Below are 21,601 nucleotides of genomic sequence, written 5' to 3'. Positions count from 1 at the left end.
GCATTTCCATGTTCCAAGTTTAATCATAAGTATTATGACCAAATAAATAAAATTAATTATTAGAATGCTACATTCATTGATATATTTTGATTGTTATTTTTGATGATATGATGCTTAGATCCCTTTGTTTTACCACAGAGAATGCTACAGTGCAATGATTTTTCCCCAAACAGGCCACTTCTGCACACCCAGCTGACTCTCAGGGGATCCAATTCTCAGTGCTTTCCTATCAAAAGATGTCTGCTTTCTCTCTCAGATGCCACACACCAAGAATTTCAAGGAGACTAGATATCTTCCATATTATCCATACTGCATCTTAATGATCCATGCCAAGTTTGAGCTAATCTAGACTAGATGCTAGGTACCTTCCATCATATCTATAAGGTCTTATCAATAACATAAGCTAGTGATCAGCATCCTGAGTGAAGATGCCCATTATACTGCTGAACCTAGAGGATAAAGTGTGCTATATGGTAAATCAGGTATGGTCTGATGTGGTGAGTAAGGGGAGCAGGAGGGAAGACTGGGTCCTGCTGAGATGCATGGGTTGACTCACCATGTGCCTGGATACACTGTGGCAATCTCCAGTCCTGGACTGCAACAGTAAGTGGACTCAGGTAAACACCTCACTTACTGAGTGTGATGTCCTGATACAGTTGGCTGGTTCTGAACAGAACAGATTCATCTTCTCTGCAGAAAGCATGAGGCTCCATGGTAAGAGAGATTTCAAATGTATATTCAGAGAATGGAAAGCTTTGAGACCTTTGGAATTATTAAGGAATACAGTCTCTGTGGAAGAAACCAAAATATGAGAAAGATAGAAAATAGATGAAATTTTGTAAACACAAGAAATTCACTGGAAATGCTAAGTATAGATAGAAGATTTCATGGTTTAAAAAATTATGGGGATGTGACAAAACATATTTGTGTATTCAAAACTGTATTACAGAAAGAAATGTTGAGTTTTAAGACTAAACATTTGGAAAATCTAGAGGCAGAAAATTCATCAATATAATACAATATCTTTAACATCTATGAGAATTACATGGTTTGAATAAAAGAGACTAGACTGATATCGAATTGGAGAACACACAAGTTTACACACTAATGGAAGTGTTCATAGGAGTAAGCAATTACAATGGGTGCTCATAGTTATTGTCTAGCAGATACTTGAACACAATTTAATGAACATTTTTATTAGTATTTTATGACATTAATTCTGCTCACAAGTGTATTTGATTCTGTAATAATTATAAAGCTAGTATATTATTATTTAATTTAAAATTGGACATTATAAAATTGACTAAATGAAATTTTTACTTAAATATATTTAAGTCACAGTGAAATTATTTGAAATAACTTAGAAGAAAAAGTTTAAAATTTTTGCTTTAACTCAAGAAAGGTGAGAGAAAATGTTACTCACCATGTTTACTAACAAAAAGTGAGGGATAAACTAAACAAAACTAGAATGGCTATTGTCACTATTGTTCCTCCAGTTAAAAACTGCTAAACTTCAAAGAAATAATTTACACATTCTTTATAGGCAGCCAATGAAGAGCTTGGTTGCCATGGTGAAGCTGTGTAGCTCATCTGGACCTTTGAAGAACTCTGGTGCCTATATGATAATGATGTACCATTGTTGCCCTTAACATTGAGTTTTTTTTCTTTGACTACACTCTTTACTTCCTATCTGACCTGTAGAGGACATGAGATTGTTCACAAACTGTGTGATCACATTTGCCAATGTTCCTTCAGGAGGTTTACCATTTAGAATTTAAAGTGGTGACAGTCAGACCTATATCTTGACAATCTTTGTGCCTTAAAACCATGACATTTCACTATTGTTTTAAAGCAGTATCATTATAATGTGCTGTAAAGTTATAGATTTTAGTCTTTTGATTGTTCAAAAATTAGTCAAACATGGGTTTCATTGAAGGGTATTGCAATAGTAAGTTTTAGGGGTAAGAAACACAGCATATATATCTCAGTGAAGTCATCTCTTCAAGAGAATACTGTAGTACTGTAGTGCTTCAGAAGGTATGACCTGGGCTTCTCCTAATAATGCAGATACTCCACATCTAATACTGACATAATCTATTATTTAAGCACAGATCTCATTAAGATTTTTATTCTTACCAGGCTATTTGTCACATGACTTGTGTAATGTATTTCCACGTGTGAGATATATATGTATTTATCAGCAAAACCTATTTCTTCAACTTTGCTAACTCTAGCATGATTTTGTATTACAGTTGCTAAATTTTGCCAAGTACAGGATCAATGTTTTGCACTTTTCTCATCTTGAAATAACAAGAAAGCCTTACTCACTGCCACCTGTAGGTTTTGTGTGTGTGTGTGTGTGTGTGTGTGTTAGGAACCAGACAATCCACAGTCATTTTCTAGACTTGCTGATCACTTTCTTCTTTTTTTTTTTCAGCTACTGTTACTGTATGGGAAATTTTTTATAGGTATTGTAATTCAGCTGTAACAGGTAAGTAATACAACAGAAATTGGTTCTGTCTAAAGTAAGACAGACAAGTAATGAATATAAAATAAGGTTTTTATAATTTTTTTTAAAGTAGAGGTGCTTAAGTTGGCAACCTGAAGCAGGTCTTGTGCTTGAGAATATATTCATTTGACAAGGAACTAGAGTCATAGCTTTATGCTCTGGGAATTCTTTCCTTAGAGTATGTTCATAAACGTATGCTGAAATATATATAATGGAAGTAGTAAAGGTATGCTTTGTTAGTTTCAACCCAATGAACTATAACTGGAGAACATAAGCTAGTCACTTTCTACAGGGTTCAGGAAAATAAGTAGCACTGGATTACACACTCGATGCTGAATCGATGTAAATGTTCAATTCATAGTTGAGGATGAGTAATTTAGAATTACTCATTTAGAATTACCATGTTTATACATACTTCATAGAATTTGAAAGGACATACTATATGAACATTGTTTACAGAGGCAAAACTTGTAGAGATATGATTTGAGTATATGTATAATTTGTGTATAGGAGAAAAGTAAGGAGATTTAGAACTTTTTCTATTGCACAAATGAAACCATTCAGAATCTGTGAGTTCTAGAATCATAAATGCCTATTCCATTCATGGCTTTGTTGAGGAAAGGCTATTAGAGGGGATTTATTGTAATAGCTCAGCATCCTGCATTATGAATTTGATGACATTGTGAAATGTATGATTTTACTATATCTGGCTGTCATTAAAACATGTAGATACATGACAACTCTACAATGATTGCATGTAGCTAGAATGTTAAAAGGACACACACACACACACACACACACACACACACACACACACACAGAAACACAAACACACACCACAGACCAAGCAACAAGCAATCTCAAGCAAGCAAGCAAGCAAACAAACAAACAAGTGAACAAACAACCATTGGTGAAAAATGAATTTGTGATCAGCTTGCTTGACAGCTCAGCAGTGTTATCTTGTTTTTCCAAGCATATTTCAAGTATATTTCTTACTGAGAAGCTGCCTAGACATTTACACAAACTATGTTAAATTCTTTCTGCTCTAGGAAGCCCACAAACAAACTTAACTTTACAGGGAGTGTTAATATAACTTGGCTGGATTTCATCTTGGAATCTTCATCCCTAGTCTCCAAGGCTTTCCTCATTCTCTATCTTTTCCTCCTCTTTATATCCCCCTCCTGTCTAAACTACCTTAGACTATTAACAAATACAGAAATAACAATAGTTAGAACATAGAAACTATAGAGGACAATTAATGTTTGATTCTAGTCTTGGCCATTGTTTCTTGCTATTCTAGGCTCTGTTTTCCCCCCTCTAGCATGTATTTAATAAGTTTCATTTAATCTTAAAAAGAACTCTAGCAAGTACTGATATCATCTTGATTGAATTTCAGAGAAAATTTAATACAAATTCTCACATAGTTTTGTATTGGGTCTGTGTTTTGTTTACATGAGACAGAAACTGAATTTTAGAATATTTTATTTGCTTTAAATTTTCTTATCTTGTTTTAAGATACTGAGATATAGTTTATATGGCTATCCTAAAACATATTTTAGGATAAACAGCACTTCAATTCATATTCAAGAAATTATTGCATTTCTTTCACTCACCTGATGTATTATCTAGTAAAAGTAAGAATACTTCGGTGTTTACTGAATGTTTAAATTCTAGTGGGTGAATGTGTAGGAACCAACAGCACTGGGAGTGAAACCCAGGTTCATGTGCACGATCAGTAAGCACTAACACTAGACTATGTTGTTGTTCACATGCAGATTCTTACCACCAAGTGAAGTTAGAGGCTTGAAGATTTTATGATTGAGTTTATCAGTGGGTCATTAATAGGTTCAAATAATAAAATTGCTGCTCTCATGTAAGTATGCAATTACATGTAATATTCTCCACTATTTCTAAATCAAACATTTTGTCAGTAAGTGTTCTTCTCAGAAATGAATGTATAGTAACATCTACATTTACTGAACAATGACTACAATCTAAAAATTAAGAGTTTGTAAGCTTTTTTTCTGGAGAATAGAGATAAGGTAGTAAAATGAAATTATAATCTAAGTATTTTTAAGTTATTGTATATATGGTATATTCTAATAACTGTGATAATTACTAAATGAACAGTTAGATGGACTACCAGGTAAAGGCATTTGTCACTTAAACTTAGTGACCTTAGCTTGATCCTAGAAATACAAGTAAACCTGGAAGGATACAATGGCAATACTATGCTACTGTGTATAGGGAAAAGCCCAGGAAGCCTCAGCCCTACATAAAGAGATATAGGCAAGCAAAAAGTGCTGAGAATGAGAGAAATAGTCTTCCTTGGGAAGGAACACACTGGTTGGTTACTCAATACCAAATGGTCACACTGAAGAAAAACATAAAAGTTTGAGCACATTGTACTTATTAAGTGCCAGATCCCACATGCAACTACAGTTAATAAAAAATGAGGCCATGGATTTGAAAAAGAGCAAGGAATTAAAAGGAAGAAAACAGAGGGGGAAGTGATGTAATTATACTACAATGCCAAAAATAAGTTTTGAAGCATGAAAAAAGATAAATGACTTTAAGGATCTGATCTGCTGACCCCTTCATGTGTGTACATATACATCCATACATATACGCATTAGTAAATAGATAAAATGAAGGGAATTGATAAGAAATACTATAAAGCTTATATAGTTTATAAGAAGTTAATCTATAGCTGTGCTTAAAACTTGAAAGAACCTTCAAATTGAATTTAATGGAACATTACTCAGTGATGAGAAATGAACAGCCTGACTCACCAAGTGGTTAAGAGCAATGAGTTCTGTTTGTGACTTCTCAGGTATATATCAGCTAAGTCACTTGTACAGGCTAGCAGTGTTAATAATGAACTACATAAGTTAAGGACTGTAAATAACTTTTCAGGAAAAAAAGAAATAATTTAGATATATGTAGAATTTCTCTCTTCTTTGTTGTTTTTGTCTTTCTCTGTTTGTTTGTCTGTCTGTCTCATATACACCCCCAACCTCCTGCCCACATGTCTCCTCCCACTGATGTTTAATCACAGAGTCATTCAAAAGAAGTACTGAATGTTTCTAAAATTAATCTTGGTCAGCTCCCTTCATTGTGTTAAACTCAACACAAACGACCCACACAATTTATGCTGTTATTCTTTCTTACTTCTTTTCATATCTGGAACCCATTGTTCTTTATCCAAGATTTAAAAGTGGATCAGACTCTGAAAGAGAAGGAAAGTCTGGGTTTCAACTGGAGCATACTGTTAATTAATGAGTGGTATTACAATACCCAGGCTCTAGGAAGAGTTCCACCCAAAGGAAACTCGAGTGGAGATTACACAGGATGTGCCGTTGTGAAAGGTTTATTCAAGAAATGAGTAGACTTAAGTAAAGCATGTGCAAGTAAGTGCAGCTACAAAACCTGAAATATACAACAGTCTATTCCAAACTAAACACTAAATTTTGTTAGAACAAAAAAACGTATGTATTGTATAACACCATCCACTCTAAAACCCTCTATGAGGCACTTGATGGTGAGTTCAAATTACATATAAACCCATTTTATTATGTGAACTTATAAGTAAGTACACAATTTAACATTTTCATAATTAAATAACCATCTCTTTGTAGGTAAAATGGAAGAGATATGATGGAACATAAGAACTATACTTTCAACAGTGACTTCATCCTCTTAGGACTGTTCTCTTCTTCCAAGACAAGCTTAGTATTTTTCTCATTTATATTTTTCATTTTTATTATGACTATAACAGAAAATACCCTCATGATCCTCCTAATCCACAGGGATTCTCGACTCCATACCCCAATGTATTTCCTGCTCAGTCATCTCTCCTTCATGGATATCTTGCACATTTCCAATATTGTTCCTAAAATGATTGCTGACTTCCTCTCAGGCAGCAAAACTATTTCCTTTGCAGGCTGTGGTTTCCAGATATTTCTGTCCCTCACCTTGCTAGGTGGTGAGTGCCTTCTCCTGGCAGCCATGTCCTATGATCGATATGTGGCCATATGTCACCCACTTCGCTACCCTGTGCTGATGAGGGATAACTCCAGTGGGCTCCTGGCTTCAGGCTCCTGGCTGGTGGGGATCCTCAATTCCATAGTACACACAGCTTTTGTACTCCATTTTCCCTTCTGTCACTCAAGGGCCATTGATCACTTTTTCTGTGAAGTCCCTGCCATGTTGAAGTTGTCATGTATAGACACAACACACTATGAGCGAGGAGTTTATGTGAGTGGCATTATTTTTCTGCTGATCCCATTTTCCATGATCTCTATATCTTATGTGCAAATTCTTCTCACTGTCTTCCAAATGCAATCATCAGGGGCCCGGCAAAAGTCCTTATCCACCTGTTCCTTCCACATGGTTGTTGTTATAATGTACTATGGGCCATTCATTTTCACTTATATGAGACCCCGGTCATACCACACTCCAGGTCAGGATAAGTTTCTGGCAATATTCTACACCATTCTGACACCCACACTCAACCCCATTATCTATAGCTTTCGAAATAAAGATGTCCTCATGGCTGTAAAAAACATAGTTCAAAGCAAATTTTTGAATAAAACTGAATAGAAAATGCCACATTTTTATGTTCTGTAAACTCACTTAGCTTCTTTCACACATTTACTTCAGAGTATGCATAATTGCATGCAGGTATATATTTATATCTGTATTCAGATGACCATGGTAAAGTCTTGCTATGCAGTAGTAAAGCAACAATAATACATTATCTCAGATGATGAAATATTTGTTAATGTATTTATAAAACATATTGTGGAATTATGTGTGTCAACTGCTGTAGCAATTTTTCAAACTAATTCAAAGGAAAAAGTTTTCTATTAAAATTGATCAATTTATTTTAGTAATAGCAACAAAATAGAAAGCTCTATTTTAATTGGGAATTTTTTTTAATTATATCACATCCAATATTTTGAGCAATTATCAATAATAAATAACATAATAATTTAAAATGATAATACATTATATAAAGATAAACTGATGGAAATTCACTAATTTGTTTACACCACTAAAATTTTAAATATATTTTAACTCATTTTATTTATTTACTGTTACTTAAACATTTGTTCACTGTATAATTCCAATAGTTCTAACTTTCCTATTCTTCTTTCAAACTGTCTCACATACATGATTTGCTCCTGTTAGAATTTGTGCCCTCCTTTTAATTGTTCTTCCATGATATATATAATCCTATATAGAACCTGCTCTGTCTATATAATATTTCTTTTATGTATTTTTCAGGGATGATCATTTGGGTATTAGATAACTATTTTGTGTGTTCTTTTCTGGGGAAGACAATTTCTTTTGTTCTGATCATTACTTAGTTGCCTTTAGTTTTTTGTAGAATTGAGTTCTCATGGGTTTTTCCCTGTCCACATGTCTATTATTTCCTGACATGTCTACTATTGTCATTATTGAGCTTATGTTTAGGTAATCATTCTGGTGAGAATTTATGGCTATAGCCTCTAATATTAATAGGAGAAAAAGTCTCTCAGGAACCTCCCTGTTTCTCTGGTTCTTATTTTTCCACCTTTTCTTCTGCAATGATCTCTGAGCCTTAGACTAGAGACTGTAGGTGCATCTGTTGAACCTAATTTCTACAACTCTGCATTTTGATTGGTTGTTTTTTTTTTTAATGATCTCCATTTGTTGCAAAGAGACGTTTTCCTGAGGGGTGAATGTTGGGGGCCGACTTTTAGCAGAAAGCGGCTATCAGCTTTGCAGCCATCTTGAGCCATATACCCTGACATGAGACTTGGATTACAATAGCCTACAACAGCTGAGCACAGTCCGATAATCTTGGTTTAGATACCTTGAGATTAAAGGTGTGTGAGATTAAAGGTGTGTGAGATTAAAGGTGTGTAATTTAAGAGTATGACTTAGAAGTATAGAGATCAGAGTTAGAGACAAGACCTAAGGGCATGATTAAAGGTGTGACCAAAAGGCGTGGCTTAGAAGTGAGACATATAAAAGGCAGAGACAGAACAGATCAGAATCAGACTGAGATCAGAGAATCAGACACATCAGACATTAGGTAGAAGACACTTGGCTCCAGACAGAATCAGACACAGCAGACAGAGGAGACAGAGAAGGAGACACTTAGAGGAAGAGAGACTGAAGAATAAACGGGATTGAATCACACGCTGTCTGGTCTCCATTCTTCAAGAATGCCCTCACCCTCGCTCTTTCTGAACTGAGACCTACAGACCTGAGCGGCAGCTTGGGCTGGGATACAGTGGCCGCCCAAACGTGGGTCGGCCCGGGCCTCAACATTTTGCCTGGGCTGCGATGTTTTTTGGCTGCCCCAATGTGGGGCTAGTGTGGACCCCAACAGGTGAAGAGTAGAATTGACTGTATATGGATAGATGTTTAGATTATTTTAGGGCTTATGCTGCTTTTCTAAATTGATGGTTTCCTTGAATTACTATGCGTTCATGAGCACTTAGTAGTTAGCTAGTTTTTCAGTGCCTGGTGTGGTTTATTTCTTGCTGAGTGGGTTTTAAGTTCAACTAGACATCTGTTGGTTACTTCCAATGTATGCTTGTCACTATTTTGCTCTTAGAGTTACTATGTCATCTTGTTCATTGTTGTGGTTCATAGGTGTCATAGCTGTGTGAGACTGTTGGTTGCTCTCTGGAAGTTTTCATGACTCCTCTGGTAACACACAATCTAGTCTTTTGGGAAAGAACATTAAGGTCAGTTCCACCTCAGGGGTCTCTGAACTCTGTTTCAGAAGTGCACAATATCAGATCTTTGTTTTTTTTTTAAACAAGGTTTGTCTGTATAGCCCTGACTCTCCTGGAATCTGCTTTTTATACCAGGCTGTTCTCAACTTAGAGATCTGCCTTCCTCTGCCTTGAAGTGCTGGGATTGAATGTGTGGACAACCACTGCCTGGCTTCAACTCATTTAGAAAATATTTTGCTGTATGTGTAATGTTTTTTTTTACCTGAATAAACATCTGTTAACCACTTTTGTGCCTGTTGCCCTGGAGGCCAGAAGAGGGTATAAGTTTCACTGGAGCTGGAGTTTCAGAAAAATAATGCATTAAACATGGGTTATAGATCTAAATATAGTGGTCTCAAACAAGAAATAAAAGTGGGTAAGAAATAGCTCAAAATATTTATCATCTGTAGAAAATAGGAAAATGTACCTCAAAAAAAATTTGATATTTTACTGTATCCCAGTCAAAAGTCAGAGGACAAGAAAACAACTGTGAATACACTTTGGAGAGGATATGGAACAAGGAAACCCTTATTCACTGTTGCTGCAATTGCAATCTGTTCAATACACTCAAAAATTTGTTTTGTAAATGGTATTTCTTAACTTTATTAGTTCTTAATATGATCCATCAGGCTCTCCAATACTATGACTTGAAACTGAGTCATAGTAGATTCAATCAGCTTTAGCACAATTACTGGGTGATTAGCCTTAATCTATTTTTCCAAGTAGACTCTATTTCTTAATTGTGTACCCCAAGGACTTTCTCTTTAGGTCACACCTGGGTTGCTTTTTTCCCCCATCAGCCTGTCCTTATGCTGTCCTTATTTCACTCCACCACACGTTCCTGGTCCATTACATTTAATGGAAACCTGTTGTCTTCAGATTTCCTTTGCTTTCTTTTCTTCTTCCTCTCTCCTCATTGTCCCTACATAAGACTCTCAGACTAATAACTGAAATATCACCTACATCTATTCTCCCCAGTGACTGGCTATAGCCATTTTTATTTAATCAGGCAGAGAAGAAAGGCAAGTAAAGTTTATACAGCATCATTTGTTATATGTAAGAATCATCTTGTTGGGACAGCAACCACATCTTGGTGGCCAATGTTTAGCATTTGAATATATAGTACCATGAGACTAACCCCCAACAGGTAAGCCTTCAACAAAAATAAAAATAAATGACATATGATGTAACTATACTACTTCTTGGTGTATTTCCAAAGGACTCAACATCTTCCTCCACAAATACTCAGAATTGTTCATTACAATTCTATTCACTATATCCAGGATGTCAAAACAACTTAAATGCTCTTCAGATCATAAACGTATAAAAAATATGGTATGTATATACTATTTGATACTATTCAGCTGTAAAGAAAAAATAACACTGTGAATTTTGTAGGCAAATGGATGGAACTTGAAAAGATTATGTAGACTGAGGAAACCTAGAACCAAAAGACAAGAGTCGTATATTCACCCTCATCTGTGGTTTCTAGTTCAAAGTCTTCAGATATAAGAATATAACCTGGAGTAATTAAAGAAACCAACAGAGCCAAAGGGGCTCATGAAGGGAGAAGAATAGTAGGGAGGGGAACAGTATACTACCAAAGATTTGAATAGGGAAACAGGAAAAATGAAGAGATGGACTCTAAATAGGAAGGGAGAAGAAAATATAGAAGAAAAATAAAAAGAAAACAGCAGTGAAGATGTTTGAAAACTTACTAGAAACCATATGTGTGTGTGTGTGTGTGTGTATATATATATATATAAAACAGCAGTGAAGATGTTTGAAAACTTACTAGAAACCATATGTGTGTATATATATATATATATATATATATATATATATATATATATATACACACACACACGTGTGTGTGTATCGGCTTGTGCCTTGTGTGCATATTTTAAATTATGATTTTCAATTTGTTTATACATGCACATATAATTTAAATAACATTTTCTAATGCTCCCCTCAGGAGCCATAGACTTTCTCTAGTAAAACCCCAAATTCAGGCATGAGAATTCCTACTTTAAATTGTTGACCAGGTTTGTTCAAGAGATTCTCAAAACATTAAAGGCTATTTGATTACTACAGAGATGTAGATGATAAGTCTTTGTCTTAATTAGGGCTTCTATTGCTATGAAAAAAACACCATGACCAAAATTAACTTGGAGAGCAAGTTAAGACCATGGGAATTTTAAACGTTGGGTTCTTGTATATCATGATATTAATATTAACATGACATTAATTAAATGGTCATCTATTTTTGGACAAATGAGAAATATTTTACCTTGTAGCCTTTTAACTCTTGTGTAATACTTAGTCCCCAAGGGAAGTCCAGGGCAGAAACTGCAGCTAGGAACCTGAAGGCAGGAGGTGTCTAGCTTTCTTCCAGTTTTCTCTGTTTTTTATACATCCCAGGACCATTGGCCCAGGGATAGCAAAATTTACAATGGACTTGGCCTTCTCACACCATTCATTAATCAAGAAAATGCCCCATTGACTTGCCTACAGTCCAATCTTATTAAGGTATTTTGTGAATTGAGATTCCTTCTGCCAAAATGTCTGTAACTTATGCTAATCTACAAAACCAAACCAAACCAAATAACCAACCAACCAATCAATCAACCCAAGCAACATAACAACCAATTAGTCAACCAAAATTAATACAGGAAAATACATATGAACAGGTAAATACATTAAAAGAGTAGGCAAATAAAAAATACAGGCAAAGGCACAAGTGGGGAACATGGCAGCAGTGGGCTTTGTGACCAGGAGGTTATATATGGATAAGAAGGAGTATATATCCACTCATCTTATGGAAAGGCAAATGAGCAAGATAGTTTAATTTCAGAAATATTGCATGTTTTAGAAAAGGATGCTGAAGTAATTATGAACTGAAGACCATTGGATGATGCATTACATTCTTCTAGTATTCTATGTACTGGAAAGAACTTCAGTTCAGTTGTAGAATGGACTCAGGCTCCAAAAGAACGAGCTTATGAAGGATTGGAACACCAGGACAGTTATGAAGCAGAATGGGACATGGTTAATAGAGTGTCATTTAAGAAGAAACCACATACCAGTAGAGATGCTCAAAGCCATAGAAATGGGAAAATCAAGTGCTCATTCCTGTTCAGTTTGGCAGACCTGAAATCAATCAAGCAAAGCAAAGAGGGTATGGGTTGGTTGTATTTGGTCTTCTGTCTAAAGGATGATGTCATGTTTCCTGCTCTACACTTCCATCAAGGAGATAGCAAACCACTGGTTAAGTCTCTTGAGAAATATGTGAAATTGTGTGAGTCATCACAATATAGTAGAACACCTCTTGTTAATTGTCAGAATAAGAGTATTTCACAGCCTTTTGAAAATCTTGAGGAACTAGCATATGGCTTAATATAAAAAATTTAAAAGGATCCTTATACAGCAACCATTCCATAATTTTACAAAGTTACAAACTACATTTTTAATAATTTGAGAGGCAGAGATTCCTCTATATATCAATGACCACCTTCAGAAATGATGGATTTTCACAGTGTTGCTACTCCAGGTCTAAAGATAAATCAGCAAGGAGAACCAAGATTTGAAGTCATCATGAGAATTGATTTGAGAGCATGATCTATAGTACAAAGGCAGGAACCAGTATCTTTGGAAGAATGGCCCAAAAATCTTGACTCTGAAGGAAGTTTCCTAAACATAGAGCATATGAAGCAGGTGATATTCAGAGGGAGTCTTAGTCATTCATCAAAAAATCAGGTGTAAAAATTTCTCCTGTGTTATTTTCTCTGGGATAGTACCAAAGAGGAAATAACTCAATTACAAAAACCAAAAACTGATGAGTGCTTCCAGTACTGCAGTGGAAGTCTGTCATCAAGGCACAAGAGAAGAGAAACTCACACTTGAGAGACTATAGCAGTCTGATGGAGACAGATGTCAACAGAACAGATAGAACAAACAAGTTTTATGAAGGCAAAGATAACACAGGGTGTGGGGCACTGAGCTGAGAGACAACCAGGTGTCTGGTAGAATGAGCTTCTGAACCCCGGAAACCCTTTAGGGATGGCAGGAGTTCAGCTCTGTTCCTGGCCCCCTGGCTCTCTCAGCTTCCACCCTTCACAGCCCCTCCCACAGAGAGCTTGAGAGGTCTGTGACCATCAGGTCACATAGGAATGATGCCCCAGGCTCTCCTCACATGCATATGAGGCATCCCCAAAAACCTCAGATAGGGCCAATGGGGTTACCTGCTGCTAAAACCTTCACCCACCCCAAACTGTATATATTGAGCTTAATTGAGAAGTAAATCATGCACAAGAATCATCTTGTTGTCTGAGAGCTTCTGTCGTGGACCCTCCCCTCTTCGCCAGCTAGCCAGCTCCAGAGCTGTTAACTGGGAAAGGGATCTACCGACTCTCCCTGCTACCTAGCTGGCATTTCCCGGCTTAGCAAAGAGCTATAACACTTCAGAACCCACTGGCTCTCCCGGAACCTTCCTGGGACACCAGGCTGCCTCCTTGCCAGCTAGTCGGCTCCTTATTGGCCCAGCCCGGGCCTGGACCAGTTCAGCGTGGAGAGACAGGGGCAACACCTGGGAGAGACCGGTCAGTGACAGGGCACCAGAGGCAGCGGCAGGGGTAGGTAATCTCCCCTCCCACTCACCTTCTGTGTCCTTTGGCCTAGGCCCCCACTATCAGGCCGGGACAGAGATCTACAGACAGCAGAAATGCAGGCTGGAGGCGGTGTGGAGACAATAGTGAGCCCTCCCTGCTCTCACCCTGTCCCCAGTCGTGGGACACCCTCCAGAACAAGAGTCCTACAGCAGGGTTGACTCTGTCCGAGAACATTTTGATGATCTACTGCATGTATGACTGATTTAGGATATGTACAATGAATGAGCAACTTACTTTCCCCCCTTTTATATGTGATGGAGAATGAAGTGGATGCTTTTTGGTGCTTACATGAACCAGATGCATCAAAACTTTGAACAAAAATGCAAGTCATGGACACCCAGTTCTTAATCTAGTTGAGCATTTTACTCAGATTGTGCCCTTCTCCAGACTTTGGCAGGCTGGAAAGACCTTGTGACTAAGGTGGAGTCATCCACCCTGGCTGCATGTGCAAATTCCTACATGAACTTAAAAGAATAGACTGCTTGCTGACATTGACTATCAATATAATCTGCAACAATTTGGCTGAAACAAAGGATAGGTTAGGTGGAACTTTCCCTATATATAAAGGAGCTGAAGATTAAACTTTGAGCCTTGATCAGAGAACTTTGTCTTGGCTCCATGTTTCTCTTGCCCCTCTGTCTCTTTTTTATTTCCAGTCCTCCTTTCAGGTGAGCACAGTTTGTCTGTGGATGCTGGACAGCTACAGGTGGTTCCCTACATAGGGCCTGAAAACTGATGGAATGAATGAGAAACACTGTCTTGGTGGAGTTTTACATAAAATGGAAGAAGAATTGTAACCTGCATGCAGTAAGCAATGAACATCATTGATGATAGTACTAGTTATCTTTTGGAGGCTGTGTTGCAGGTGTGTTAAAGGGGATACAGGCTAGGCTGAATAGGTGTTGACCAGACACAGACTTCACCTAGGGGGTGACAGCAAAATTTTGAGCAGGAGTGGGGGGAATGGAATCATAGGCCTTTGTCTGCAGCCTAAGAGCTGCCCTCAGACAGGAGGAGCAGGGTTAGGAGGAATTGGGGACATAAAGAAAGCTGGGTGATAAGGAGTAACTATTGGTAGTGACCACTGCACCTCCTATAGAAGGAGTTAGACCTAGAATATGAGAGAGAGAAAGAGTTTCAGAAAAGCAGTTGTCCCTTGTCTGGGACATGTCAGCAAAAGAGAAGGAAAAAATTATTTCAGTGCTCTCCTGGGAACAGGAAGGGAAAAGGGGGAAATCAGGATATGTCCTGCTTTCTCTCTGACTCCTACTGGTGAAATCCTTAGTTCTGTCTATTGTCTGTCTTTGGCACTCCAATCTGTTCATGTGTGTCAATGGTCTGTTTTTGTTTCCTCATTGTCTGAATGTTTGTTGTTCTGTTTCATGTTAAAAAATAGTTAAAACCTTATCTGCTGCCTATGCACCTCTTGGTTTACTTTAACTTGTTTAAAAGGTAGTCTTAATGTGTACAGCAGAAGGCTGGGGAAGGGCACAGCAGGAGAAGCCCTGCCAGGAGCTGATTGTCTGCAGAAGTTGCTCTTAATGCAGACAGTAGCTTTTTGGCTTTTATGATAAGGAAGCTGATAGTTGTTATTCCTAGTAAAATCTTAGAGACACTGATTATTGGGTTCAACAAGAGACAAGGTGCTTTTCGTTTGAAATTACAGCTAGAAGAAGGAAGAAAATTTTGTCTGGTTTAAATATATAAGATGTGTATCTACTTCATTTGTGTTTCTGACTGGTTTTGAAAGCATAAATATGTTGTACATGTCTTGGATATATATTATTGGCCTATAAGTTAGTTATTGTGAAGGATTAAAATTTGTAACATTGGTAACAGAAAGTTGGCCTAAAAGTGGTAACTCACAGTTGGAGTCATTCAGAAAATAGACGTATAGAAGATAGGATTTCAAACAATGTCTCTTTAATGAGGTATTAAAAGCTGCACTGTCATGCATTTTATATATAAAAACTGGCAGCCAAACTTTGTAACACAAAAGTGATGCTCTTGGTATTGATTTGAAAGAGAATGGATTGTTTAAAATGAAGTTTTCCTTTCCAACGTCATGGTTGGACTAGTGTTGCAAGGAAAACTTAAAAACATGGTTGAGTTGCCACTGCTTCATTGGCTGCAATTTGCAGTTCAATTACAGGCTCAGAATTTTTGCCTCACCCATGTTTATAGATGAGAAGAGGATCAAGCAGGTGGAGATAATTGCAAGAGTAATAAAAGAGTTAAAAAACAGCTGTGGCATAGTATGGTCATACTGCTCCTTTTACACAAGCCTTATTGAATACAGTGGTAGAAGCAAATTTAAACCCCCAAGATTAGAAAACTATATGTAACTCTACTTTGTCAGGAGGAAACTATTTACTTTGAACCTACAAATGGCATGAAACAAGTAAGAAAATTGCTGTGATGAATGCTCAGGCAGTTAACACAGATTGGGATATTAACATGCTTCTGGGAGAGGGTGAATATGAAGGTAATGCTAATTAGGTTAGGCTAAGTGCAAGAATATAACCATAGTTTGTATTGGCCGCCCACAATGCTTGGAATCAATTACTGACGAAAGGGAATCTCAGTGGGAATTTATCTGGTATTAATCAAGGCCCTAATGAACTGTTTCAGAAATTTATGGATAGGCTGCTAAAAGAAGATGGTAGAATTTTTGAAGACTCTCATGCCGGAATCTGATATTGGGCCAGGCAAGGAAGCTATTTCAGGTAGGAATCTAAATCTTAGGCTAGAACAAAAAAGTAGGCTTCAGGCATGAATATGAACTTCAATTAGGACAGGGAAGTAAGCTCAGATATTTTGGTCACCCTGATAAGCCCTTAGAAACAGTGATCACAGGAATGATCATGAGACTTTTTTATTCCCTTGCTTGTTCCTTGAGGAGGAGGTGTCAACCTCGGGCCCCAAGGCACTCACAACCAGCACCTTATGGTCCAGGATTTATATATAATGTTTATGCAGGAGAATTTAAAATTATCAGTGCTTCCCCTGCCCCCACCATGGCATTATATCTGTACCTGCTAACAAAAGAATTGCTCAACTTGTTTTAGTTCCATTGCATCCTTCACATTCTAAATTCATTAAGAGTAAGTGAGGATAAGATGGCTTTGGTTCCTATGATGTGTACTGGGTTCAATCTACTACCAATAATAGGTCTAACCTCAAACTAATAATTGAAGAAAAAGTGTTTAAGGATTAATAGATACTGTGTCTGACGTAATACATTTTAGAGAACAAGATTGGCCTTCAACTTGGCCTTTATCTGATACTTTCACTCACCTTCAGGGGTTTGGTTATGCCAATAACCCAATACAGAGTTCTAAACTTCTAACGTAGAGAGATGAAGAGGGCAATTCAGGACAAACTAAACCCTATGTCATGCCACATTTGTTACCCTCTGGGGAAGAGATCTCTTGTCACAGATGAGTCTTATGATGTGCAGCCCTAATGAAATAGTGACTAAACAAATGTTAAGGCAAAGATTTTTGCCTGGTCAAGGGCTAGGAAAAAAAGGAAAAGGCATTAGGATATTTGAAAGGCCTAAGACTCATTCTATCAATAGATGCTTGGGGTGTTTTCCATAATGACCACTATCTTGCCTGCATCATATGCTGATAAAATTCAATGGCTTAATAATGTTCCAGTATGGGTTGATCAGTGGCCTTTATCTAGAGGAAAAATAGAAGCTGCCTCTTTTATTGTGCAGGAGCACCTAGAGGCAGGGCATATAAGAGAATCTCAGACACCATGGAATAATCCAATATTTGTTATCCAGAAAAAAAATCTGGTAAATGGAAATTGCAACAAGATCTAAGAAAGGTTAATGAAACCGTGGTACCTATGGGAACTTTATAACCTGGGCTTCCATCCCCAATTGCCATTTCTAAAGGATATTATAAAATAGCAGTACACTTGACAGACTGTTTCTTATTATTCCTTTGTACCCCCAGGATTGTGAAAGATTTGATTTCAGTGTTCCTTCTATTAATTTTAAAGAACCTAAGAAAAGATATCAATAGATAGTTCTTCCTCAGGGCATGGCCAATAGTCCTAAACTGTGAGAGAAAAGAGTTTTTTAATTGGACAAAAAGGGGGAAATGTTGTGGATAGCCCTAGCCTCTTGTCATGGTAATTTCACTCCTGGCAGGGGCTGGGAAGGAGGAGTGAATCTTGTGAACCTTCTGTCCAATTGAATTTGTTAAATAAAGGCTACAGCCAGTGATTGGGCAGAAGAGGAGTGGGAGGAGCCAGAAGTAGGGGAGGAGTCAGAAGATCAGTTGGAGAAGTTGGCAGTTGGGGAAAGGACAGAAGATGAAGAAGATCATGACCTAGAAAACAGCACATTGTAAGAGATTTCATAGCTGGAGAATAGAGTAGTTCAATGGTAAATCTGCCCAATCTAGGCACGCAGCATACATTTGTAATTAATTGAGTTGTGTCTTCCTTGACTGGACTTCAATGGGTCGGAGATTTACCACAACAAATTGGCACCCAACGTATTATTTAGGACTCAACTCACTTAAGATGAAAGTGTATTGAAAGCTGAATGGGTCTGAGGGCCTACAAAGAACAAAAAGTTCCAAAGAACAAAGGCTTGCTCACTGCCCTGTGAAAACTGAAAGAAGGGTCTGCCGAGAATTTAAAGTGAAACAAAAGTGATTACAGCAAGACCAGTAGGTCATAGTAAAGAAAATAAAAAAAATAAGTGAATAGAAATAGATAAATAGATGAAAAAGGCTTTAAAGATGTGAGGAGTAAATTGCAGTCTGCTCTGAGTTAAGAGAGCCAAACAGATAAATAGATAAAAGTTATAGTAACGAAATGGGCAAGAAATAAGTGAATAGAAATAGATGAATAGATGAAAAAGGTTTTAAAGTTTTGAGGAGTAAATTTCAGGCTGCTCTGAGTCAAGAGAGCCAAACAGATAAATAGATAAAGGTTATAGTAATGAATTGTAAGGAGGGACTGGTGGTCCTAGAACACAACTGCCTTTGAGGTAGTTTTCAGGTAGAAACAGTGAATTGAGCGCTCCAGACCAGGTAATTTTTAATATATATATATATATATATATATATATATATATATATATATATATATATATCATATGTAAATACGTTTCATATATATATATATGAAACATATTTTGATACTTAAAGATGACAAAAACAATGGATAGCTTTTGGGCTTTATATGATGATATTTCAAATGGTTTGACAGGAATCAACTTAGGGAACACCTTATTATTGATCAGTATTGCAATATTTAGTTTTTTGTTGTACTATACCTTCTCAAAAGACAAAGCCCTAGATAAAAAATTCCTTTCCTTGGAAAAGAGATTACAAGTAACACTAGAACTTTTGGTACAGGATAGAGATGAGATTTGGAAACAGAGAGAAAATAATGAGGAATGGAAGCAATTACAACATAAAGAGAAATTAAGATTAAAGGGCTCAGAACAGAAGTTACAGGAAATTATAGAGCAGCATGAACTTCAGAAAGAGAAGCTTTTGACTTGGCAACAAGGCTTAGAGGAAACAGTAGAATTGAAAACACAAGAGATTATAGATCAGAATAAGAGACAGAAAGATGCAAATGAAGGTGGGAGACAGGAGCTTGAAAAGATGATTGAACAGAGGATACAGCAGCTCACAGATCAGATTGAGCAACAGAGAGAAATAATGAGGAATGGAAGCAATTACAACATAAAGAAACATGTGAAGCGTGTATACAAACCTTAAGGGAGAAATTTAAATTTTCAGTTGAGGAAAATACTGAGGTAAAGACAGAAAAAAATAGAGAAAATCATCCAAGGGTTATTAGAAAACACATGTTGGTCTAGCCAGTTACTGTACAACAAAGACCTCCAAACGTTGTTTACCCATAGGGTTATGAGGAATTTGAATGGCAATCTGTGGATGTGTTAGATCTGAGAAAATTTAAGGAAAGTATCACTAATTTTGGAATGCACTCACCATTTGTAAAACAAATTCTGACTTCTTGGGCTATTAAAAATAGAATAATTCCCCAAGACTGGAAAGATATGGTGAGAGCTATATTAGAACCTGCTGCAAATTTACAATGAGTTGCATGGTGGAGAGATGAGGTGAGGGAGATAGCACGACAAAATAGAGCTAGGGGAAAAGAGATTTCCATAGACCAAATGCTTGGTGAAGGTTGCTTTGCTTAAATAGAGGTACAGGCTGTATATGATGAAGAAACTCTGGCATTGTGTAGATTATCAGCCTTAAATGCCTGGGACAAAGTTGCAGAATCTGGGAAGAGACTTGAACTATTTACTCAAGTCATACAAGGTCCAAAAGAAAACTTCCCTGACTTTTTACAAAGGCTAACCTCAGCTGTCGAAAGGAGTATATCAGATTCAGTAGCAAGAAAGGCAATAATTGAATCTTTAGCCTTTGAAAATGCAACTGCTGAATGCAAAGAAGTAATCAGACTACTGAGGGCAAGGTCAGCATCAATAGATGAGTGGATTAGATACACAGCTGATGTTGGATCTCACTCAGCTGATATGTCAGTAATAGGAAAAGCTGTAACTAGAAACCTAGAGTTGACCCAAGATTTCAAATGTTTTAATTGTGATAAATGGGGTCATCTCAGAAATGACAGCAGGATAAATAAAAATAATACAAAATGGGGGCCTAGGTCTTCTGGAATATGTCAAAGATGTGGCAAAGGCCAACATCTGATTAGGGAATGTAGAGCAACAACAGACAAATGGGGAAATACCCTGTCAAAAAACTTTCAGGGGGGCCACTTGCAGGCCCCAATGCCAGACAGGGAGAGTTCTCTTTCCCAGGAAAATTAAATGTCACTGCTTCAAAAACAAATGTTGTGAGACCAGATAAGGCTGAGGAAAGTTTTATAGACAATTCAGAAGGCCTCACAGGGAGCCAAAAGCAAATATTTTGGCAAAATTCTATAGAGCATCAAAGACCAAAACTAAGAATACTAGTGAATAATACTGAGATTGAAGGGATGGTTGACACTGGAGCAGATGTCAGTTATCTCTCCAAATTCTTGGCCTGAAAGTTGGCCACTTCATGAAGTAGACATCCAGTTTCTAGGACTTGGAACTTTATCCAAAATAAAACAAAGCACCAGATGACTTAAATGTATAGGACCAGAAGGTCAGCTAGGAAAATTGAGGCCATACGTGGTTGATATAGCCATTAACTTATGGGGAAGAGATCTATTACAACAGTGGAAAACCCAGATTAATATCCCCTCAGTGTCAATGTTTAGTCATGAAATTCATCAGGCTCCTAATAAAAATTTAAATTTTGTCAGGAAATGTTATTTAAGGAAGTCTCAGACTGTCCAAGCTGTCCATAAACAACATATGGTAGAGGCCAACAATTTAGCTCTACCCCAAGGAGCCATTGCTGCCAAGACACCAACAACCTTATCACTAAAGTGGTTGTCTAATCAACCCATTTGGATTGAGCAGTGGTCTATGACAAAAGAAAAATTACAGGTATTAGAACAGCTAGTCCAGGAGCAGCTGGAGGCTCAGCATATAGAAGAGTCTACCAGTCCTTGGAATTCTCCAGTATTTGTCATTAAAAAGAAATCTGGCAAATGGAGGATGTTGACAGATCTCAGAGCAATTAATA

General features: G+C 37.2%; 1 protein-coding gene and 1 pseudogene across 4 annotated transcripts; both read left to right on the top strand.

Moving 5' to 3' along the window:
• The first annotated feature begins 273 nt into the window (after nucleotides 1-273).
• On the top strand, nucleotides 274-9,527 carry LOC117718228 (olfactory receptor 2AJ1-like). 4 transcript variants are annotated; one of them, XM_076942648.1, is made up of 4 exons: nucleotides 274-482; nucleotides 2,438-2,491; nucleotides 4,285-4,382; nucleotides 6,148-9,527. In XM_076942648.1, exon 4 carries the CDS (start codon nucleotides 6,164-6,166, stop codon nucleotides 7,109-7,111), a length of 948 nt encoding a protein of 315 aa, XP_076798763.1. In that variant the 5' UTR covers nucleotides 274-482; nucleotides 2,438-2,491; nucleotides 4,285-4,382; nucleotides 6,148-6,163; the 3' UTR covers nucleotides 7,112-9,527. The 4 variants fall into 4 exon arrangements, with proteins under 4 accessions (XP_076798763.1, XP_076798766.1, XP_076798767.1 ...); XM_076942650.1 differs by lacking the exon at nucleotides 274-482 and adding an exon at nucleotides 520-714; XM_076942651.1 differs by lacking the exon at nucleotides 4,285-4,382.
• Nucleotides 9,528-12,042: 2,515 nt separating this feature from the next.
• LOC117717987 (TBC1 domain family member 15 pseudogene) lies at nucleotides 12,043-14,368 on the top strand (annotated as a pseudogene).
• The last annotated feature ends 7,233 nt before the right edge of the window (nucleotides 14,369-21,601 follow it).

Source organism: Arvicanthis niloticus, chromosome 12 (genome assembly GCF_011762505.2).
Source record: "Arvicanthis niloticus isolate mArvNil1 chromosome 12, mArvNil1.pat.X, whole genome shotgun sequence".
NCBI lineage: Eukaryota > Metazoa > Chordata > Mammalia > Rodentia > Muridae > Arvicanthis > Arvicanthis niloticus.
The sequence above is the reverse complement of the archived record's forward strand: the minus strand, read 5'-3'. Positions and strand labels throughout refer to the sequence as shown.